Here is a 21,677-nt window from a genome sequence, read left to right on the forward strand (position 1 = left end):
GTAGGAGGCGGGCTGAATGCAAACAGACCGCAGCCTGCAGCCTGCAGCCTGCAGACATCAAAGACGGGCTGTCATCATCTACAGGATCCAACACCGTGCAGCAACATGGTGACCGTTTGAGCGTGCTTCGTCGAGAAAGGCCATGCTCTGCGACTTCGCCATGCCAGGCGTGGGCGGGAGACCACCAAGGAATCTAACATTCACTACACACTACGTCCCGGTGCGTGTGAGACCCCTTCTCCGCTTCCGCTGGGGCACAATGGTTCAAGGACCGCCGAGCCATGGCCCGCTCGCCACCCCCCTCCAAGGGAACCCTGATCTGCTGTGGACTGCCTTATATGGGCTCGAAACCGACGGCCAGAAGGGAGCCAAGCCTGCAGTATCACCTCGCACAACCCCAGATCGGTCGTCGTGCATGCGCTCGGCTGCCCACGCCGTCCCAGCAGCGCGTCCAAAAGCGGACGGGCCGGGCAAGGGGAGGCTTCTTCTTCTTCTTCCTTCCGTTTCAGACCAATCGGCGGATTCTTTGCGGGAGGCTTGAGGGCGGATGCAATGACCATCGGCCCGTGTCTTGGATCATCGAGCTGGCTGTTCTGCCTTTGCCTTTTCGTTCGCATCCCCGTGTTCCTCTCTCCCCTTTGACCCACATGTGGTTGCCCGCTCGGAAAGCCTGCCCGTGAGCGGCGATCGTGGGTGGACATGTCTCTCGCCTTAGCTTCAGACGAGCCCCGAGCTCAGTCAGTGGGTGCGCCGGTCTCTGTACTACGTACTGAAAGAGGCGCTTGGTTGCAGATTCGCCCTGCCAGTTCGCGCCACCGGCTGGTCGCATCTTCCTGATCTGGCGTCGATCCAGTCTTGCATCTTGCCTACTAAAGGAGCTTGACAGGAATCGTTGGGTCTTGTTGACGACCACTCGGCCCGTTCCTTTGTCTTTCTTTCTTCTCTGATCCTTCAGTATTCCTAGGCACCCAACACCTGCTGCAATCTTTACAGTAATACCAATAGCTACCTCCTCCCTCCAGCGCAGGTCAGTGCGGTTGAACGACAAAAGGGGTAGTCTGGCCGAGTCTCTTGATGAGCTGATCAGTTTTCTCTCCGTCTAGTGTTAAGTTGATTTAGTCACACGTACGGCGTTTGTGGTGAAGGAGAAGAGAGAAGGTCGGCCCTTTCCCCCCTCTCCAGTGGAATGTGGAGGGCTTTCCGACTAATATGCCAGCAGTTGCCTGTTTTGTGACCATCACCACGGAGGGCCAAGCCAGCAACACCTCTCAAGGCGGAGCTTCCTTAGGAGTTGGCTCAATATTGTATTGTCTGGCCCTAATTCAGCCTTGGGGAAGGCGCTCACAAACGACCCTTGATTCAGCCGCCAAATCCAGGAAGGGGTCTACGTGCCGAGTCTTACCAGACACACTCACCCGGCTTCCCCTAGCACTTTCGTCCCTGCTGTTGTTGGGTCTGGCCGAGCAGGTCGGTTCGAACTTGGCGCAGGCCATTATTGCCGTGCAGAGACGGAGGACAAAAGAGGAAGTAAGAAGCAAGAGGTCAGAATCACAGCATACTCAGGGTTGCGGGGTGACCAGCTGGGCCGTCGGCAAGTTGAAGCTGGGCAGCAGGAGCAGGAAGGAGTGCAGAAGGCTGGAAGCTGGCCCAGGTCAGAGAAGGTGCCCCGGCCTTTACTTGCTGTGGTTGGTGCAGGAAACTCAAGCGTTGGAAGGCAGCCGAGGTAACACGCCAGGTCTGTCTGAAATCTGAAGTCTCGTCGGGTCACAATCTGCCCTGGGAGCCGCGCCTACCTCATTTCGGGCAACTACCCGGGCAGTTGTTCCTTTCCTTCGACTAAACCGCACTCCTCCAGGACCGAGCAACTCCTCCAAACCACGATATCAAAGCAGCCACGAGCTACGCCAACATACCTCTACCTAAGGTATCTTTCCTTAGCATCTAGGCGACAGGCAGCATCTCTGCTTCCTCTTGCTTCTTCGGTCCGCCAACGGTCAACACAACCTTCGTGAGTAGAATATCGCTTCCCCATGATCAACGTGTTGCTCTTTCTGTTTTGATTTTTCCCTCCGATAACCTCGAATTCACCTGACCTGCCATGGGCGGCCACTGCGGCAGGCACCATCCTCGCCCACCTAGTTTAGTGAGCAGGTCGCGCTCTCTGGAACCGCGCTCCTTCCTCAACTGGTTGCCCTCTTTCTGCTCCCCCGCCTGCCGAATTCAAGGCAAGAACACAGCCCGTGGTGCCTGCAATCGCGACCTGGCCGCCTTTAAGAAGCCACTCATTCTCTGGCACAGCGATAATCTTGGATTCTCGCGGACTCTGCCACCGATCATTACAGCATCACTCCCACCCTTCCCCCGAGAGCACCCTCGGCCTCTTTCATTCAATCTTGCTGATAGCTTGACCCATCTTCTTACTCCCCTCTCACTCGCTTGCATTCGGCTCTTTGGTACTAACATTCTCCATCGTGGTTGAGCGGTTCGATCTTCGGTCTCTCGCTGTCGACTTGGAAGCATTGCTGTGACTCTGCGCCACCGCTTGACCGAGATCATTTTGGAGGTGAGTCCACACGTCAACAGCTGCCGGCTGGCGAGCTCTGCCGGCCGGTGAGAACGCGTTTTTCTCTGCCGAAAAATTTCTTTGATCTTGCGATTGCTTCCTGCGTCTTGCATTCTGCGTTCTTCGTCCTCTCCGCCAACCCCTCCCACTCAATGACCATCACCAATACGTACTTTGGCCATCACGTATCTCTCGCCTCTATTTGATTTTTGCGACCTCATATTGCAGCTCCGGTGTTGTCTCCCCCTTCCCTGCTGACTCGCCTCGTCAGAGAAGTCGCCGTCTGCCCCGAAACTCTGCCACTTGAGCAAGGTGCGTACTGGCTGCTCTGGGTGCCTCTCCTCCTCCTCGCCACGACATCATTGCTGCAATACTTGTTTCTTCGGGCTTGTTGGTGTTGGACACAAATGCACTGTCGAGGCTGGTTCTATTGGAGCGATTTTCATGGTAACCCCAACTGCTTTTCGCCTGTCTATCGTTCTGCCGTTCTGCTGTCTTCCACTTGCTTGCCATCCCTCGCAGCGGAGATCGGACAACGATTCTGACAAGGCTGCAGTTTTTCAGCCTGTACCAATGACCATGACTCACTATCGCGCGGCCACTACTATGGCTTCCGACGTTGGAAATAATCGCCACGCCTCCTATCCGGCCTACTTGGGCGCTCAGCTGGGCAGTGCCCCCCAGCATGATGTCTCGGCTTCCCATGGTCAGCATGTTGCCCACCACTCGGATGCCATGGGTGCTGTGATGAATCAATTCAGCACCCTCGCCCTTCCAGCCGGTCCTGGCATGCCCGGCGGTTCGAGCTTGTCTCAGATTCAGGCTCACCATGCCTACTGTGCTCCGCAGGAGCAGGCTGTGGCTTACCAGGGATACTCACTTCCGCTGCACCTCGGAATCGGCCCCGAGGCGGCCTATTCCTTTGGAGTGTCCGGTCAATACCCGGTTCAGAGCGGCTTCGCGCCCCTGCCTGTTCCTTACCATGCCATGCCTTACACGCCGGGCCGCGTCGCTTCTTATGCTGACCGCAGCAGCGAAGTCCCTGGGCTGGAGAACCGCCGGGGCTCGTATTCAACGACGGAGTCCACCCCCGCGACTCCCTTCTTTGGCAGCGCTTCGGACCGAGGCGGCGCCTCCCGGGTCGCCGTCTTCCGTTCCAGCTACACCACCCCGTCTCCGGAGCAGGTCGTGCTGCCCAAGGCTTCTCAGCCCATTGACGAGGAACTCCTTGCGCTGCTCAAGCAGGATCCGCCGATTCCTCAAGCGGTTCCGGCTGTTTTCACTCCCCCCAGCCACACCAAGTCCATCGAGCAGTGCCTGGAGAATAGAATCCAGGGTAACCGGAACGTCTACATTCGCGGCCTGCATCCCACGACGGACGACGACCTCCTGCACCGATATGCATCTCGCTTTGGCAAGGTCGAGCAGAGCAAGGCCATCATCGACACCTCCACAGGGGCTTGCAAAGGGTGTGTACCACGTGATTCTCCTTCTTCAAGTCTGAGCCGGCGCTGACAATCTCGCAGGTTCGGATTCGCCAAGTTTGCCGACGTGCGCGACTCCGAGAAGTGCATTCGGGGCTTCTATCACCTTGGCTATGAGGTCGGCTTCGCTCGGGTAAGTCGCAGTCTTGCGAGAGTTGTATGACCTGTCAACAGCTGACAAATTTCCCAGGAGAGCTTCAATGCCAGGCTCAAGGCTGAGGGCGATGATACATCGACCAACCTGTATCTGTCGAACCTTCCAAAGCGCTTGAACGAGTCGGTGAGTCGTGTACTGGCGGGATGTTGAAGTCGCCGACGTCTAACTCTTTCAAGGAACTGAATGCCATTTTCGCCGGTTACCATGTTGTCTCCAGCAAGATCCTGCGCGACAGCATGGGCAACAGCCGTGGTGTCGGGTTTGCTCGGTGAGTTTGCTGAATCGTCCATGTCCGAAATCCATGCCGGCGCGTTTTTCCCTGACACTAGACCAGGTTCGAGACCCGCGAAGAGTGCGAAGATATCATCAAGAAATACCACGGCGCTTCGATCGGCGAAGAGGGCATGCTGATGCAGGTCCGTTATGCGGATACGCCGGCCCAGAAGGAGCTGAAGCGCATCACCGCCGAGCGTCGCCAGTTCCGAACCAACGAGTACAACATTGGGGCCTACGGCACGGCTGATGTCGGTATCCATCCTACCATTTACAATTCCGCCCCCTGGAACCGCCGTCCTGGAATGGGATCCGACCCGTAAGCTGCATCCCTTCTCCTGGTCTGCGAAGAAGGACCGCCAAGTCTAACCTGTGGTCAGTCTGTTCGCCCCCCGCGTGCCGGTCCGTGCCAACATTGGCAGCAGCGCGAGCGCGGGTTCGGTCACGGTCCATAGCTTGGGACATACCCCGAAGTATGACCAACATCAGTGTTTCCGGGCGGCTTTCTGAGCATCCCTACTAATATCCACTACAGGCAAAGCATGCAGGCCCCCGGAACGGCGTCCTCGGAGGATGGCTTAGCCAACGACAGTGCGACTGTTGTTGACTCCCCGACCGCCAAAAAGGGCAGCACGCAGTCGTCGCCGGCCGTCCGAAAGGAGGCCTAGACGTCTTGGGCAGCTCCGTCACAACATCATGTCTATGTGGCGGGCATCGTAGGACTTTTCTGTTGGACCACCTGAGTTTCCTCATCTCCAGGGTTTGTCGCGTTGATATCGGATACTTCACTATCGTCATCTTGCTTTCTTTGCTATGGTTATGCGGGACTCGAAATGGGCGCAAGTCGGTTTCAAGGCCAAAGTGGTTGTCAGCTCACATAATGAACTCTTCTACCATGTTGAAACAGGGCCAGAGCAGATCTTAGGGACGGACTCTTAGCCGGTAGCGGAGGTAGTGGGTATGGGCAGCCACCAAAAAGGAACTCTCTTTGTACTTTGTTCAGCATTCCACTGATGCTTGGGCCGTCAGTTATTGAAGCCGAGCATAACAGTATCGATCAAATGGAAGAAACAGTGCCACTTGTGTGAGTTCGGGTGCAATGGGATGTCCAAGGGAGCAAGTCTTCATCTTCAAAGAGAGGTGGGAATGGGCAGGGGCGACTGGGAGTGCAACAATGCGACGGCAGCAAAAAAGGGTGGTTACGTAGTAGATTCAACAGGGTTCGTTGTATTCATGTCCCATCATTGATTGTTAGTTTCTGCATCTGCAATCCCTCCCCGTTTTCGAGCACTGGAACATGATCGCCAATGATAACATGGGACCCCTCACCCTCACCCTCGCCATCACGTCCATCGTCTTCCTCACTCGTGGTCCCTTCCTCCCCAGACTCGTCCTCCTCCAAGTCCTCCGAGTCCGAGTCGTCGGCATCACCATTCTTAGCACTGGCCTGCTGCTGCTGCTCGCGAATCGCGGCCTCCAAGTCCTTGGCCATCTTCTTGGTGAAGCCGGACGCCTCGACGGCGGCGTCTAGCCTCCTCGCGCCGCCGCGCCCGACCGTCTTCTTGGCGTCGGCGAAGAAGGGCCCCGGGGCTGTGCTCTCGAAGTGGAAGCGCCGGGCGAAGAAGCGCTTGATGCAGGCGACGTCGCGGTCGAAGTACATCTCGGCGTTGGGGTGGTCCATCGAGACCATCTGGGGGAAGTCGATTAGGATGGGGGTGAGGGTGATGGTGGTGGCGGGTTGGTCGGCGTCGGGGTCCGGGTCGGCTTCGATTTTGTCCTCGCGGATGAGAATGTTGAACTCGTTGAAGTCGCCGTGGATCAAGCCGTGCTGGGCCAGCCGGAGGATGAGCGCGATCAGGTCGGCGTAGAGGCTGGCCGGGTCCGGGACGGACGAGATCTGCCGCAACAGCACCGCGTCGATCAGGCTCATGACGATGGTGTGCCGCGACTGGGCGATCGGCTCGGGCACGGGGAAGCCTTCCTCGCGCAGGGCCTGCATGAAGGCGTACTCCTTGATGGCGGCCAGCCGCGAGAGGTACATCCAGGAGCCCGACGCGCGGTTCTTGAGGTAGTCGCGGTTTGCCTTGACGGTGCGGAACGAGATGCGGCCGAGCCGGTGGATCTTGAGCACCTTCTGCGTGCCGCGGTCGTCGGCCACGACCATGATGTCGCTCTCCTTGCCGACGCCGATGCGGCTGCCGACGCTGTAGACGTGCTTGCGCGCGGCGTGGGTGTGCAGGGCCAGGTAGTCCAGGCCGCCGTAGGTCAGCCGGTAGCCGTCGTACTTCGCCTCCTTCACGCGCGCGATCAGGCCGGCCTTGGCGAGGGCCGAGATGGACTTGTGCACGCCGCTGGCGCCGCCCTTGAGCCGGGCGATCTTCTCGATCAGGGGGGTCGGCACGATCTCGTGGTTCTTGCTGCCCATCTCTACCTGTGGGAACAAGGAGGTTCGGCCGATGGTGTTAGTGGGGCGCAGGCCGAGATGAGAGTCGGGAAGGGGGAGGGAGGACGAACCGCGGTCAGCACCCGCCAATCCTCCGCCGTTAGATGGCGCATCGCCCTGGTGTCTAACTTCATGGTCACGAATTTATGCAGGGAAAGCGGAGCAGCGAAGATGGCGGATGTTGCTGCGGCTTGGCCTGGGTGTTGTTGCTTCGGTTCCAAAACCCTGCCTCTTTATGACGGTGTAAGTGAGCAGCCCCTCCAACTCAGCCCACCAAAAATTCCCGGAGAAGGAGTTCGATAAGATGCAGGTTCCGATAAGCAAGGGTCCTGTGGACTCCCCGCTGGGCCCTGTCCAAGTGCTGTGGGGCGGAGAGCGGAATTTGTATGCGCCGAAGTTGGCAAGGGGACCAGGGCGGGCAAAGCTCGGTGGGGCCCTGACCGCTGGTTGGGCGCCTCGCCTTCAGGCGGCAAGCAGCATCGCGTAACCAAGCTGCCTGCCTTGCACACCCGAATTTGCTAAGCTTCCAGGTCCGTCAGTTTCCCAGCTCACCCACCACCCCCACGATAACAAACCGTGAACCCGCATCATTAGCTCGACTGAAACGCCACGACCGACATTGAAGAGGATCAATCCCCGCAGCTTCCAGCGATAATAACCTCAGCTCGACAGCCGGCTTGCCGCCCGCTTGAACAAGTCTCGCCGGGCCATCTCCCCGCATTCAGCTCGAGCGCTCGAGACACCGGAATTGACCATGGCGCAAGAGAGCGATCTGTCCAAGTCGGCGGCCGACAAGGGCAAGGGCAAGGGCAACGCGGTCCACGATGGAACACAGAAGGACAAGGCCGGGCAGCCCGTGGCTAACGGCAAGAAGGACGACGACAAGGCCGAGTGTTTGTTTCCCTCATTCTGCGCCGCCTGCGGGCCTGCGGGAGATGCACTCCGTTGATGCGTCCGGTTTCATGCTGACCGTTGCCGCCAGCCTCAGAAGAGCTCAGCGAGGAGGACCAACAGTTGAAGAGCGAGCTCGACATGATTGTCGAGCGGTTGACGGTGCGCCGCTACCCCCGCCATTCGCGTGCGCATGGACCTAGCACTCACTTCCGTCGCCCCAGGAATCCGATACGAGCCTGTACAAGCCGGCGCTCGAACACATGAAGAACTCCATCAAGACATCCACCTCCTCCATGACGGCGGTTCCGAAGCCCTTGAAATTTCTACGGCCACACTACGAGACCTTGACGAGGCTCTACGATGAATGGCCAGCAGGCGACGACAAAAACTCGCTGGCCGATGTGCTGTCTGTGATTGGCATGACCTACTCGGACGAGGAGCGCCAGGATACCTTGAAATACCGCCTCCTGGCGCCCACCCAAGACATTGGCTCTTGGGGTCACGAATACGTCCGCCATCTGGCCCTCGAGCTTGGCGAGGTCTACGCGAAGCGCGTCGCCGCCGACGAGCCAACTGCAGACCTGGTCGACCTTGCCCTGGTCCTCGTGCCTCTGTTCCTCAAGAGCAACCAGGAGGCCGATGCGGTCGACCTGATGAGCGAGCTCGAGATCATCGAGCAGCTTCCCCAGTTCGTCGACGAGAACACATACGGAAGGGTCTGCTTGTACATGGTCTCGATGGTGAACCTTCTCACGTACCCGGACAATGAGCAGTTCCTCCGAGTGGCGCACGGCATCTACAAGACTCACAAGCAGTACACGCAAGCCATGGTGCTCGCCATCAGGCTAAATGACTATGAGCTGATCGAGGCCGATTTCGAGGACGCGCCAGATCCTGCCCTCAGGAAGCAGCTCGCCTTCCTGGTCGCCCGCCAGAGGATATGTCTGGACCCGCCCCGGGGGACCCAGGACGACGAAGAGATCGTGGAGTGTCTCGGAAACGTGAAGCTGCCCGAGCATTTTAAGGCGCTCGGCAAGGAGCTCAACATCCTGGAGCCCAAGACGACTGAGGACATCTATAAGAGCCACCTAGAAAGCAGCCGTGTGGCCGGCATGACGAACTTCGACTCGGCGCGCAACAACCTGGCGGCCGCCTTTGTCAACGCGTTCGTGAACGCCGGATTCGGAAACGACAAGATGATGCTGGTCGAGAAGGACAAGGAGAGCTGGGTCTGGAAGACCAAGGAGGAGGGCATGATGTCGACCGTGGCCTCGCTGGGAACCTTGCTGATGTGGGATATCGAGAACGGCTTGGATCAGGTGGATAAGTATACCTATCTGGACGAGGAACAGATACAGGCCGGCGCCTACCTCGCGATAGGTATCATGAACTCGGGCGTGCGGCTAGACTCCGAACCCGCCCTGGCCCTCCTGGCCGACAACGACAAGCTCAACCACAAGAACCCGCTGATCCGGGTGGCCGCCATCATGGGCCTTGGCCTGGCGTACGCCGGCTCGGAAAAGGAAGAGATCCTGACCTACCTCCTGCCGCTCATTTCCGACACGAGCCAGGAGATGAGGGTGTCGGCGATGGCTGCCCTAGCCTGCGGGCTGGTGTTCGTTGGGTCCTCCAACTCGGAGGCCGGTGAGGCCATCATAATGACCTTGCTTGACGACGAGCGGAAGAGCCAGCTCACCGACAAGTGGTCCCGCTTTCTCGCGCTCGGCCTGGGTCTGCTCTACTTCGGCCGCCAAGAGGAGGTCGACGTCGTCCTGGAGACGCTGAAGGTCGTAGAGCACCCCATGGCGAAGGCGACATCGGTCCTCGCGTCCATCTGTGCCTGGGCCGGCACCGGCGCCGTTCTCAAGATCCAGGAGCTCCTCCACCTCTGCAACGAGCACGTGGAAGAGTCGGACGAGAAGAAGGGCGACGAGTTGTTGCAGGCGTATGCTGTCATCGGTATCGGCTTGATTGCCATGGGTGAGGATATTGGCCAGGACATGGTCCTCCGCCATTTCGGCCACCTCATGCACTACGGCGAAGCCAACATCCGGCGAGCAGTGCCCCTGGCGATGGGCCTCGTCAGCCCCAGCAACCCGCAGATGAAGATCTACGACACGCTGTCGCGGTACAGCCACGACAACGACAACGACGTGGCGATCAACGCCATCTTCGCCATGGGTCTCTTGGGGGCCGGCACGAACAACGCGAGGTTGGCGCAGCTCCTGCGCCAGCTCGCCAGCTACTACCACCGGGATCAGGAGTCCCTCTTCATGGTGCGCATCGCCCAGGGTCTCCTGCACATGGGCAAGGGCACGCTCTCCATCAACCCCTTCCACACGGACCGCCAGATCCTCTCGCGCGTGTCGGCCGCCGGCCTGCTCGCTGTCCTCGTGGCCATGATCGACGCCAAGCAGTTCATCACGTCGAACTCGCACTACCTGCTCTATTTCCTGGTCACCGCCATGCACCCGCGCTTCCTGGTCACGCTGGACGAGAACCTCAAGCCGCTGACGGTCAACGTGCGCGTCGGCCAGGCGGTCGACGTGGTCGGCCAAGCCGGTCGCCCCAAGACGATCACGGGCTGGCAGACGCAGAACACGCCGGTGCTGCTCGCGTACGGCGAGCGCGCCGAGCTAGAGGACGAGGAGTACATCAGTCTGAGCAGCACCCTCGAGGGTCTGGTCATTCTGCGCAAGGTATGTTAGCGACTATTGCTCCCCTCCCTCCCCCCCCCAAGCCTTATGCCGTAAGCTTGAACGGTTGCTGACGAGTGGTACCTGCAGAACCCGGAGTGGGACAACGGCAGATAAGGAATTGAAGCCCTGTCGCCGGATATTTGTGGGCTAGGACACCCAAGATGGATGTCCGATTTCCCGGCAGGAGAAGAGAAGGGGACGGTGTATGTGTACAGTACAAAAGCGAGCTTGGGCAGGGTCCTACATATACTGAATGAAACGGCGGGACTCCCAACGGTACGCCCCCTCCCCCGCCCCAAAAGGCGTCGACTTTGGGGTTTTGAAATGCAAGTGGTAGACAACACCAGATGGAGCATCAGTTCAACCTCAGTGCAATGCACTCGCTTGTCCGCAGCGTGCGCTCAGCAGGGGCCAGTAAATTTTGGTGTCATTAATCCTCCGTTGGCCTCTTCTATCCCAGCGCGATGTACAACGCAACAGAAAGCGGTCAATCAAGAACCGGGAAGTGATAGTCAAGAGACAGTGGGTATGTGCAGTTATCCGTCCATCCAACTTATGTCACCTGGGACCAGATACAGAGAGGATAGATATGATTACCCAACCGACCAACCAGTTGCCCCCCCTTCACTTTGCCCTCTCTGGACCTCAGGCTGCAAGCCGACACACGCTGGCCCCCCCACCCCTGTTGCGCTGCTGTTTACTCAGCCCAAACCCCAGAAAACTCCTTGCTTGATTAAGTAGACACACAGGGGACTTTGTGAAGCCGGGAAATTGAAGCTTTCCGATTAATCAACACCCCACTCCATTCCCCCCCTCCGCCCCGACCAGGGGATAGGGGAAAGCTTCAGTGCCCAAACATGGCAGGTAGTCCACGCAACCCAAGCAACGGCAACACCCCCATTCATCCCCAGCAGCCGGTGCTGCTGCTGGCTGGCTGGCTGGCTTACTTCTTGATGCCAAAGATATTCCTCTTCTTCTTCTCCTTGTCCTTCTTCTTGTCGCCGTCCGACCCGCTCGTCCCGGGCCGCAGGTTGCCGGCCGCCGCCGCCGCCGACGACGACGACGACGACCCGCCGGCGCCACCCAGCGTCATACCCGCCATCGCCTTCGTCGGCGGCATCTGCTGCTGCTGCTGCGGCTGCGGCCTTCCCATGCCCATCCCGGCCTGCTGCTGCTGCTGCTGCTGCTGCGGGGCTGGCGCGGGCGCGGGCCTCTCGAACAAGTGGGCGGGGGGCCTGGGCGGGGGCCGGTCGGCGGGCAGGTCGAGGCGGCGGCGGTCGGCCCTGAGGACGCGCAGGTCGGCGAGGAACTTGGCCGGGGTGAGCATGTGGGTGGTGGCGAGGAAGACGTCGCGGTTGTGGCGCTCGGAGGCCTCGTAGCAGGCGCGGGCCTCGGAGTAGGTGGCGCCGCCGGCGACGAAGACGATGATGCGCTGGCGGGTCTCGGCCTGGCGGCGGGTGGCAGAGGCCCAGCGGGGCGCGGCGGAGCGGAGCGAGGCCTGGTGGGCGAGCGAGTTGGCGCCGCCGCCGGCGTCGGCGGGCGGGACGACGTAGGGGAAGAGGGCCGGGTCGAGGTCGCCGGCGCAGAGGTGGTCGAGCATGTGCTTGACGGCGGGCTCGAAGCGCGAGAGGGCGTACTCCTCGTCTTGCACCGCCGCGTTCTTGGTGTTGTGGGGGAAGAGCGGGGGCAAGGGCTGGCGGGCCTCTTTGAGCTCCTTCAGCGGCCGGGCGCCGAGGAGGTCGAGATTCTCGACGACCTTCTGGTCTAGGCTGTCGCGCGACCGTTGCAGCGAGGCGTGCCAGAGGAGGCGGCTGAGATCCTTCTCGATCATGCCGCCGCGGTAGAGGACGTAGATGGCGATGAGGCGCAGCCTATCCGCCGGGGCGACGTCTGGGTCGTCCAGGAGGCGGACAACCTGGTCCAGGATGTTCTTGGGTTTCTTGTAGTCCTCGTCGAGGCCGGTGGCCAGGGTTTGTTCGACTGAGGCCAGGTCGGCGAGCTTGTATTTCTGGAAGATGTTCATGGCCTCCTGCGCCATGGTGAGGTGGAGGGAGTAGGCCTGCTTCATCTCCTGGAATTGCGGCAGGCCTGCCAGCATGTCTTTGATGTCGCTCAGACTCGTGGCTTTGGAATCCTTGCCGGCGAAGTTGGGGTTCTGGTCGAGGAACTTGTGGAAGTCGCTCATGAGCTTGTCGATCGTGTCCTTCATGTGGCGGTGCCTGTTGTTCACCCAGACGGAATCCTTCTCGACGAGCTCCATATCCTTCTCCTCGGCCGCAGGAGTGCCCTCGTTGATGGTCATGTGGAACGTCACCTTGCCGTTTTCTTGCTCTCTGATGGGGAGCAGGTCGTGCACCATGGCTTGGTAGGTGAACTCGTGCAGCAGCGGGGCCATGAGGTCCATCGATCTGTCGGTGACGACCAGGATGGACTGCGGCCGCTGGGAGGGAGGCGGGAAGTTTCGATCCCATTGTTGATAGCGGTCTAGCTCTTGCTGGATGAAGCGGGCCAGGTGCATACACAACACCCTCGCTTCGTATTGCGCGTGTTCTGGCGGTTTGTAGTACCGGATCTTGGGCACCTCTTGCAAGGTGACGCACACGGAGACGATCTGAAGGAAGCACTTGTGAGCCTCGAGCAGGTCCCCTTGCGCATCTGTCGTACCTTGGATGCTAGCGTTTTCAAATGCGGGGCAATGAGGTTGTCGCACGAAGGGTTGTACAAAACGAGGAAGCTCGAGGGGTCCCTGAAGGTAATGAGGTGCGACTCGCGGGGGTAGAAATCGACCAGCAACAGTTCAGGAGGTCCTGCGAGCATCATGTTTAGCACAATTTTCGCCACCATCGACGGATGCCACGGCATGTCGTACCGGCCATCTGCCTCCGCGCACCGTCGAGTCGGCGTTGCAATGGCTCGGGCAAGTTGCCGGTCCATATCACAAAGCCTCTCCGATAGCGGCGGCGCTCAAGATCGGCGAGCAGACAGTCGACGATGTGCGGCTGGGGCGAGAGGATGTAGATGGCGTCCATTTCCGGGTTCGGTTCCCGGCGCTCCTCGATGCGCTCGATATCTGGACCTCCCTTAGCACGGCGCTCGGTTTATCAAGCGGGAACAGAGGCTCGTACTGGCGATATTGTGGTTGAGGATGTCATCTTCGCTGACCGAACTGTCTATGATCTTCTTGGCGGTCTCGTCGACCACCAACAGCTTCCACTAGACGGCACACGCCATAGGTCATGATCAGCTCGAGGCTCTCTCTTTCCTCTCTCTTTCTCTCTCTCTTCTGCTTTGTCGTTCGAGGGACGAGGGACGAGGGGCGGGGCGGGGCTCGGCTCACGTCGTTCTGGGCAGTTCTCCGAATGGCATCGATAATCGCTGTGGACGCGGACGGCAGTCAGCAATGACGGCGAGGGCGCGAGACATGGACAGGGCAAGCATGGGCAGCTCCCGCACGTACCTTTGCCATGCTCCTTGATGGCGGAGAGGCCGTCCATGGCGGCGCGTGCGAGGCCTGAGCCCAGCTCAAGCACTCGGTAACAGGCGGTCGTTCAACTACTGTGAGTGGCAGCTGCTTGAAGCGGCGAAAACAGGGCGGGCGGGAGATTGTTGCGGTTATCGAGGAAGATTTATCCCGACTGGGCGACACTTCGAAACACGAAGATCGTCTCTGCTGCTGCTTGCTTCCATGCCCATTGGGGCCCGTCGCGGGCCGTCATAGTGGGGGTGTCAATGCACGCAACACGCCCCAAACCAAAGCTGGGCCCTTGGCACATGTCCCCGCCCCCGCACGTTCAACCCTAACCCCAAACAGCTCCCTCGCCTGCCCCTGTATCAGCACACCCCCGGGCCCCACTTAACAGCTCAAAAAGCGTGGATAACCTAACCCTGGGACCCTGGAACCGCCCTCGTCGATGCCTGCCTCGGTGGCTGCTGCCTGCCGACGGCTGCCGCGACTTTGCCAATTGGTCTTTGATCCTCTCATCCATTCCCGACAGCTTGGGTCGGATGAGCCGCATGGCTTGTTGCTTTGTTCTAACACCGGTAACAAGAGGGACAAACTCCATCGCAACCCAACGCTCGGCTTCGGACCCGGCTTTCATATGGTGATTCCGGGGCACCGCCGCCGACGGGTTGAATCCCGTCTTGCTAGCACGATTTTCTGACAATTCCGTCTGACACTGCGTGCGCGGCACACCCGTCTGGAGCGGGGAACCGCCTCCGATGGCCTTCCAACGACCCGACTCGCACAGGCTCATACACCTGCCACCCATGGCCGTCTCTTATCATCTCTCTCTCTCTCTCTCTGGGACTCTCGCGTCGTCCTGCCGGCCCAACAGACAGGTTTCTGGAACCGCTCGCTAAACCTCGCCAGGAACAGCGGCCTGCTGTTTGCGTCGCCGCGCCGGCTGGGGCTGCAGCGCATGCTGAGAACCCCGGGCGTCTTCCTCCAATGGAGAATGCCCACTTAGACGTAGTGTCTGCATGTCCGTTCTTATCGGGAAGTCGTCCGGCTTGCTTGTTGGGCTCGGCCAACCAGCTTCCTGGTCTCCGTGCTCCCGTCAGAGTCGGCGAACTTGGTCTTACCACAGAAGGGTAAGATTCCGTGGTATGTATGTACATCTTGTGGATGGTAGCAGAATGGACTCGCGGGGTGAGCCACGCCTCTTCTTCGCAGCACACTTGCTGCACGCGTCTTTGCTCGCGAGCATGCATGGCCAGGAGAGGGGGTGATTCCGGGGACCTCCATCCCCAGCAACAACCTCCGGGCCCCCTCCCCGAGGTCTGTTCCAGCCCGAGCGCTCCATAACTCTACAGAGACCGGTCTTCAACTGGTAGCAACTCCACTGTCCTGTGCGAATCCACCGCTCTCAACCTGCTCTTCCCCCTGCCTTTTCCCCTGCCTGCCGTCCGATGTTCTCTGCTGGTGCCGTTTCCAAAATAGAGAGGCCACTCCCTCGCGACCTCGAGGGCCAGGAAGGACAGGAGGGCAGCGACAAGCCCAACCAACGAGGCATCCTCGCCCGCAGCTTGCGCTCGCTGCTGACGGTGGAGGACGGCGAGGTGTACGAGGCCCAGCCGGACAAGAACCCAAGATGGTACCAGAAGCTGCTGGACGCCGGGGTTGAGGAGAACGGCATCAAGCCTGTGCCCGTCGGACAGCGGACCTCGACCCAGTACAGCAGCCTCTTCACCGTCTTCTTCAGCTGCCTGCTCTGCTTGCTCCCGTACGTATGTGGGTGTGTCCTGGGGCTGTCTGGGGCTGGCCGAACTCCCGAGCACCCCCGTGTGATCCAAAAGCTCACCCAGTCATCGAAAGCATTCCGACCGGCATGCTGGCCACGCTCAGCATGGGCATGTCCCTGCGGGATGCGTCGCTTATCATCTTGTTCTTCGCCCTCCTCACATGTATTCCGCCTGCGTTCATGGGAATCGGCGGCCTCGAGACGGGTCTGCGCCAGCTCGTCCAGGCGCGGTACTCGTTCGGGTGCGCAGATAAGCTTCGTCACCTCCTTCAGATGGCAGCCTATGCGTCTGACCTCCTCCCAGGCTGTACCTCGTAACAATACCGCTCCTGCTGAACGCCGCCACCGTCACGGGCTTCTCCCTGCTCTCGTCCATCGTCGGCGGGCAAACGCTCGCTTCCCTGAACCCCGACACGGTCAGCGTCAACATCGGCATCGTGGTCGTGTGTCTTGTCTCGTTCGCCCTCTCCCTGCTCGGGTTCAACGCCCTCCACTTCTGGGAGCGTTGGGCCTGGATCCCGAACCTGATCTCCATCGTCATTGCTGTCGGCTGCGGTGGCAAATACCTCTACCTCCAGAACGATGCCGAGCCCGCAAACCCCTCGCGGGTTTTGACTTACGGCGGCCTCATCGCGGGATATTTCATCACCTTTGGCGGCACTGTGTCTGACTACTCCATCTACCACAACCCACGTGGCGTGTCCAAGTATGGCCCGGCTTCCCTCCTCCGAAAGCAACAATTCCCGGAGTTGGCGCTGACTCAACCATCCTTTTGACACAGACTCAAGATCTTCCTCTATATCTACGCCGGCCTGCTCCTGCCATCCGTCCCGCTTCTGATCCTCGGCGCCGCCATCGGCGGGGCCGTGCCCAACGTGCCCGCGTGGAAGGCCGCGTACGCGGCCACGGGGATCGGCGGCGTCATGGGCGAGATGCTGGCGCCCGCCGGCGGCTTCGGCAAGTTCGTGCTCGTCATGCTGGCGCTCAGCGTCATCGGCAACATCGCCATCTCCATGTACAGCGTGGCGCTGAACCTGCAGATGCTGCTGCCCTTCTTCGCCCGCGTGCACCGCTTTGCCTTCATCCTGGCGACCATGGCCATCATGATCCCCTTTGCCATCCGCGCCGCCGAGGCGTGGGAGGAGAGCCTGACGAACTTCCTGGCCGTGATCGGGTACTGGGCCGGCTGCTTCGACGCGGTGCTGATCGTCGAGCTGGTCGCGTTTCGCCGGATGGACTACTCGACGTTCGATCATGCGTTTTGGAACGTCGGGCGGAAGCTGCCGCCGGGCATTGCTGCTGTCGCGGCGTCGCTTGTCAGCATGGTGCTGGTCGTCCCTGGCATGGCCGAGCCGTGGTACACGGGGCCAATCGCGGCGCAGACCGGGGATATCGGGTTTGAAACGGCGTTCGCCGTGACCGCAATCAGCTATCTTGCGTTCCGCTGGCTGGAGATTAGGTGGAGGGGACATCTGTAGGAGAAACAAATCCTGCCGTTCGCCCTGAGGGCTCGACTCGGTTACTACCCCATCGGGCCCATCCTTGTGCATTGCCTGGTCACCTCCGAATCCTCCCGCACAGAACCACATCCTCCCCCAGCGGACACCACTTCACGTCCGTCAACCTAACCGGCGGCGCCGCCGTCCCATCCTCGGCAGCCGTCCTCGGCGGCGACACGACGACGCCCCCCTGGCCCAGCCAGGTCGGCGCAATGGTCACAATGACCGAGTCGACCAGCGCGTTCCCCGGCGGCGCAAGCAGCGAGTTGATCACCCCGGCGCCGCCCTCGACCATGACGCTCCGCAGCCCCTCGCGCCGCAGCACGGCCAGCACATCCGCCCAGTCGAACCTCCTGCCTCCGGCTGCCCGCGGCTCCAAGACGATATACCGCCCCCCGACCGCCTCCAGCACGCGCCGCCTCTCCTCCACCACCGCCGCCGGGTGCCCCACCAGCACCAGCGGCGCCAATCCCATCCCCTCCCTCGCCGTCCTGATCACCCTACTCCCCTCGTGCACAGCCCACCTCCCGCGCGGGTCGAGAACCACCGGCCGGGGCTGCCGCACCCGCTGCGCCCCAACCCCCCCAGCTCCGGCTCCCCCACCATGCTCCCCCCCCTCCTCCTCCTCCTGCTGCTGCTGCTGCTGGACCGGACCAGGAGGAGGAAGAAGAACCGGAACAGAAAGCAGGCGCGAGTTCAGCCCGGGATCGTCCGCGACGGCGGTGCCGGCGCCGACGAGGATCGCGTCGTGCCGCGCCCGCAGGTAGTGCGTCATGGCCTTGGACGCCGGGCCCGACAGCGCGGTGCGCGCCCCCGGCGCCAGCGCGATGCTCGCGTCGAGCGAGTGCGCGTAGGTCAGCGTTACGTGCACTGCAGGCGAATGGGTGCTGCCGGCCGGGGCTTCATCTTCATCATCCCTCGAGGGTCCTGCTGCTGCTGACGGTGGAGGTGGAGGAGGCAGGTAAGGGGTGAGGAGGGCCGCTTGGGCCGCGGGGAAGGTGAGGGGTTCTCCTTGATGGGGCTGGTTGTTTGGAGAGAGCATGGTGGTGGGCTTTGGGCTGGGGCAAGTGCGGGATGGGAGGTTCACGGTGTTTGTTGGGCAGAGAGGTGGCTCTTGGATGTTGTTGCCTAACTTGCCTTGAGAATAACGGCGGTAATTTTCATGTCGATGTGCGGATGCTGATTTCTAACATAACGTCACATACGTGGCTGTAAAATACGCGTATTTCATCGCTTGCTGTACTCATGCTTGGCGATGCAGCGCCGCATCCGTCCGCTTTGGGTAACTAACTACCTAGGTAATTCCGGGAGGGCAAGGTGGGCAAAACCATTGCGCCGCATGCAGCCGCAACGACAAGGGCAACTACTGAGGCTTCAAAACTTCGAACAGGTTACCTACCTCAAAGGAGTCAAGCAATTAGTGTCCCTTTTCGAGATGATGTAGTGATGTTGAATGTAGCGCTGCAACAACGACCGTAACAATACTCGAGTGACACATCCGGACGGTTTATCTCGTGTGTAAAACGATTCCTGGCGTCTGGCACTCCATGCTTTACTTTGGAGCTGTAAATTGTTGCAGATCGTGTATCGGTCAGCTTCTCGAACCAAAGCGAGAACACTGAGGTCAAACCGAAGCGGCTCCACAAAAGTATCTTCGGTTGTTGTCGGGGTCGTGGTGACAATATTGAGAAAGTGACAAAGTGAAACGGCCACCGGCATTTATCCCTTTCGTCCTCTTCTTCTAATATATATACTACACAACTAGGCAGGTAGTGCGATCCTCCTTTTTGCTATAAAACAGGGGTCTTCCTTAACTAATTGTTACTGCTCTCTACCTCTTTGGCCTTGCACTCCTCCTCTTTAGCCTTAACAAATAACAGATGCAGGGTACAGAGCTGTTAGTGATTTTTCCTTCCCCTTCTATTGGCTTACGGCTAAATCGTCATTTCCTTTCCCCGTTGTTTTGTTTTCCTTTTTCCTCCTTTTCTCTATACGCCTACATCGTAGGCTACGCGCCTGCACCGTCGAACCAGGGGAGCCGTACGTAGGAGCCCAGGCAACTGGGCCAGCCGTAGGTAGGTGGGCATCTAGGGGAGCCGTGGCCAGGTAGGCAACCGGGGGAGCCGTACGCAGGGTATACCATGGGCGGCACCGGGGCTACAACGCGGGCACCAGGGCCACAACGCGGGCACCGGGGGCATGCCGTAGGCACCAGGGCCACAACGTGGGCACCGAGGGCATGCCGTGGGCACCAGGGCCACAACGCGGGCACCAGGGCCACAATGCGGGCACCGGGGGCATGCCGTAGGCACCAGGGCCACAACGCAGGCACCGAGGGCATGCCGGGGCCACAACGCAGGCACCGGGGGCACAACGCAGGCACCGGGGGCATACCGTAGGCACCGGGGGTATGCTGTAGGCACCGGGGGCATGCCGTAGGCACCGGGGGCATGCCGTAGGCACCGGGGGCACAGCGCGGGCACCGGGGGTATAACGCAGGCACAACGTAGGTAGGTAGGCAACTGTGGGAGCCGTAGGCCGGGAGGCAAGCCGTAGGCCAGCAGTTCGCAGGTAATGCAGGTAGCCAGTAGTAACAGTAAGCAAGTCATGTGATGTAAAAATGCAGACAAAAAACCCTCAAGCCCGCGAAGCGGGCTCCAAACCCCTAGTCTATCTCTACGACGCCTCGGGCTTCCGGCCGTACACGATGCGGCGGAGGAAGTAGGGCTGCAGCTCGGGGTCCTTGAGCTGGCGCCTGAGGTGGGCGCAGTAGACGAGCGTCTCTTCCTCGGTCCAGCCCATGACTGTTTTGAATATGTATAGCAGGTATCCTAATAGCCGGAAGGCGGGCGTCAGCGCGGTCGTCGGCCTTGGCTGCTGTGAGATGGGAACGTGCAAGTAGAGCGTAACATACCCTCGATGTCGCTCATGAATGTCGCCTTGGCAAACGTGCCGAGTTCCTTCTGCGCAGGATCCAGGGGCCAGTCGCCCAAGGGGCACTTGATGTCCTTGACGACCAGGTCGACGAAGCCGGCCTCTTCCATGTACTTGCGCTGGATGTCGTCTTCTACGACTCGGAAGGTGCGCCCGAATTTCTTGCCGCCCTCCCAGAAGACCTTGTGGAACTGGCCCAGCGCCGAGTCCTCCGGAATCCCCTTGTCGAAGCGCCACATGAAAGAGCCTTCCTGGTGCTCGATCCAGCCGCCAGGCTTGCAGCAGCGGAAGGCTTCGCGGTAGAGAGAGGCCCAGTCCGAGATGGTGCCGCTCATCAGGCGGAGGTGGATGAAGTCGAACGTGTTGGCCTTCCACGTCCACTCCAGGTTAGCGTCGTCCAGCTCGAACTTGACGTTCGGCGGCACCCAGGACGGCTGCAGGGGCGAGACGTCGGTGCCGATCACCTCGGCGTTGGGGAAGGCTTCGCCGAAGTCGCTGGCGAGCCGGAGGGGCTACGTTAGCGAGCCGGGATCAGGGCAGACTTTCAGGGAAGCCATTTGCGACGCGACACAACGCCTGAGGGGGGAACTTGGACGTACATGGCCCACAGCCCCGTGCCGGTCCCAATGTCGACGACTTTCTGCGGAGGACGTCAGTCCATGCGCGCCCAAAAACAGGAATGGGAATAAAACGCGACTACCTGTACTCTCGCAGGATCAAGGGGCGTCAGACAGAGCTTGCCGCCCAGCAAGAGCTCGCACATGTGATGGCTTCGGCCAGGTTAACTTGATTTGGCTGATCGTCGGCAACGAAGAGAGTGCAGGGCGGACGACTCACTGCAGATCCATTGCCTGGGCGTGCTGTTCGTCGTTAGGCTGCCAGGCCTCAGCCCGGCCGATCTCACTGTGGTAGGTCCTGCCATGGAGAGTGCGGTATTTGAGGATGCTGCTTGTGAGCGATGCGGTGCTGCTCGCGACGTCGGCAAAGGCCGAGTCGCCATCGTCCAGCTCGTCGTCGGCCTGGCATTGGGCAAGCGAGGACGCCCGGTATTAGCGAGAAGCAACTCCTGTGGTATGTACGGGTACGACACCAACGAAAGGTGAAGGGCTGAAGAGATGAAGGTGTGTGTAGGTGAAGGTGTGTAGGTGTAACTGAACCACGTGCCGGCAACGGCTCCCAGTGCGATGCAGGGAGAATCCCGGTCTCGTTCGACGGGCCGGGCGGAGACGAAGACTCGGTCGCTTGGGGAGCCGAGGATGTTGCGGCAGGCGGAGGTGGAGACTGGCCTTTCTTGGCCACGGCTTTCGCACCATTAACAGCTCTAACGCCACCTGTGCCTGCCATCTTTGCTTGGAAACCCGGCACACGAAAAGCAGCAAGCAAACAAGGTGCACGACAAGTGGATGAGCGCAGGGTTGAGGACGAATTTCTTCTCTTTCTCAATTCCATGCGGCGAATGCCTACAGGTATACGTATTTGTGGTCCCCT

The 21,677-nt window shown here is 60.2% G+C and overlaps 7 protein-coding genes across 7 annotated transcripts; 3 read left to right on the forward strand and 4 right to left on the reverse strand.

Moving 5' to 3' along the window:
* Positions 1-3,142: 3,142 nt before the first annotated feature.
* On the forward strand, positions 3,143-5,145 carry THITE_2043348 (uncharacterized protein; the record flags this gene model as incomplete). The annotated part of the gene is made up of 7 exons (XM_003653122.1): positions 3,143-4,032; positions 4,090-4,180; positions 4,238-4,327; positions 4,381-4,472; positions 4,539-4,796; positions 4,858-4,950; positions 5,013-5,145. 7 exons carry the CDS (start codon positions 3,143-3,145, stop codon positions 5,143-5,145), a joined length of 1,647 nt encoding a protein of 548 aa, XP_003653170.1.
* A 537-nt stretch (positions 5,146-5,682) lies between these two features.
* Positions 5,683-7,194, reverse strand: THITE_2150497 (uncharacterized protein). The gene is made up of 2 exons (XM_003653123.1): positions 6,992-7,194; positions 5,683-6,908 (listed from the first exon to the last, which is right to left on the reverse strand). The coding sequence occupies exons 1-2, from the start codon at positions 7,052-7,054 to the stop codon at positions 5,709-5,711; spliced, it is 1,263 nt and encodes a 420-aa protein (XP_003653171.1). The 5' UTR covers positions 7,055-7,194; the 3' UTR covers positions 5,683-5,708.
* A 207-nt stretch (positions 7,195-7,401) lies between these two features.
* THITE_2115304 (uncharacterized protein) lies at positions 7,402-10,963 on the forward strand. The gene is made up of 4 exons (XM_003653124.1): positions 7,402-7,813; positions 7,903-7,973; positions 8,036-10,513; positions 10,601-10,963. The coding sequence occupies exons 1-4, from the start codon at positions 7,675-7,677 to the stop codon at positions 10,625-10,627; spliced, it is 2,715 nt and encodes a 904-aa protein (XP_003653172.1). The 5' UTR covers positions 7,402-7,674; the 3' UTR covers positions 10,628-10,963.
* Positions 10,964-11,816: 853 nt separating this feature from the next.
* THITE_2025911 (uncharacterized protein) lies at positions 11,817-13,726 on the reverse strand (the record flags this gene model as incomplete). The annotated part of the gene is made up of 4 exons (XM_003653125.1): positions 11,817-13,124; positions 13,178-13,320; positions 13,371-13,583; positions 13,639-13,726. Coding segments are annotated over 4 exons (1,752 nt in total), but the record flags the coding sequence as incomplete, so codon positions are not given.
* Positions 13,727-15,604: 1,878 nt separating this feature from the next.
* Positions 15,605-17,234, forward strand: THITE_2032205 (uncharacterized protein; the record flags this gene model as incomplete). The annotated part of the gene is made up of 4 exons (XM_003653126.2): positions 15,605-15,738; positions 15,831-15,998; positions 16,061-16,462; positions 16,538-17,234. Coding segments are annotated over 4 exons (1,401 nt in total), but the record flags the coding sequence as incomplete, so codon positions are not given.
* Positions 17,235-17,313: 79 nt separating this feature from the next.
* On the reverse strand, positions 17,314-18,297 carry THITE_2144327 (uncharacterized protein; the record flags this gene model as incomplete). The annotated part of the gene is made up of 2 exons (XM_003653127.1): positions 17,314-17,811; positions 17,935-18,297. The coding sequence occupies 2 exons, from the start codon at positions 18,295-18,297 to the stop codon at positions 17,314-17,316; spliced, it is 861 nt and encodes a 286-aa protein (XP_003653175.1).
* Positions 18,298-19,857: 1,560 nt separating this feature from the next.
* THITE_2115309 (uncharacterized protein) lies at positions 19,858-21,411 on the reverse strand. The gene is made up of 5 exons (XM_003653128.1): positions 21,027-21,411; positions 20,890-20,959; positions 20,789-20,829; positions 20,170-20,684; positions 19,858-20,086 (listed from the first exon to the last, which is right to left on the reverse strand). Exons 1-5 carry the CDS (start codon positions 21,035-21,037, stop codon positions 19,932-19,934), a joined length of 792 nt encoding a protein of 263 aa, XP_003653176.1. The 5' UTR covers positions 21,038-21,411; the 3' UTR covers positions 19,858-19,931.
* Positions 21,412-21,677: the final 266 nt, after the last annotated feature.

The sequence above is a fragment of the Thermothielavioides terrestris genome, chromosome 2 (genome assembly GCF_000226115.1).
Source record: "Thermothielavioides terrestris NRRL 8126 chromosome 2, complete sequence".
NCBI lineage: Eukaryota > Fungi > Ascomycota > Sordariomycetes > Sordariales > Chaetomiaceae > Thermothielavioides > Thermothielavioides terrestris.

What these genes read in the sequence shown, in the direction of transcription:
- THITE_2150497 (XM_003653123.1), bottom strand. Translation starts at nt 7,054, where the DNA reads ATGAAGTTAGACACCAGGGCGATGCGCCATCTAACGGCGGAGGATTGG. An exon ending in ATTGGCGGGTGCTGACCGCG is followed by an intron (nt 6,909 to 6,991) that starts GTTCGTCCTCCC and finishes TTGTTCCCACAG; the next exon opens with GTAGAGATGGGCAGCAAGAA.
- THITE_2115309 (XM_003653128.1), bottom strand. An exon ending in GGCACGGGGCTGTGGGCCAT is followed by an intron (nt 20,685 to 20,788) that starts GTACGTCCAAGT and finishes CCGGCTCGCCAG; the next exon opens with CGACTTCGGCGAAGCCTTCC. An exon ending in ATTCATGAGCGACATCGAGG is followed by an intron (nt 20,087 to 20,169) that starts GTATGTTACGCT and finishes TCCGGCTATTAG; the next exon opens with GATACCTGCTATACATATTC.
- THITE_2115304 (XM_003653124.1), top strand. Translation starts at nt 7,675, where the DNA reads ATGGCGCAAGAGAGCGATCTGTCCAAGTCGGCGGCCGACAAGGGCAAG. An exon ending in GGACGACGACAAGGCCGAGT is followed by an intron (nt 7,814 to 7,902) that starts GTTTGTTTCCCT and finishes CGTTGCCGCCAG; the next exon opens with CCTCAGAAGAGCTCAGCGAG. An exon ending in GTCTGGTCATTCTGCGCAAG is followed by an intron (nt 10,514 to 10,600) that starts GTATGTTAGCGA and finishes TGGTACCTGCAG; the next exon opens with AACCCGGAGTGGGACAACGG.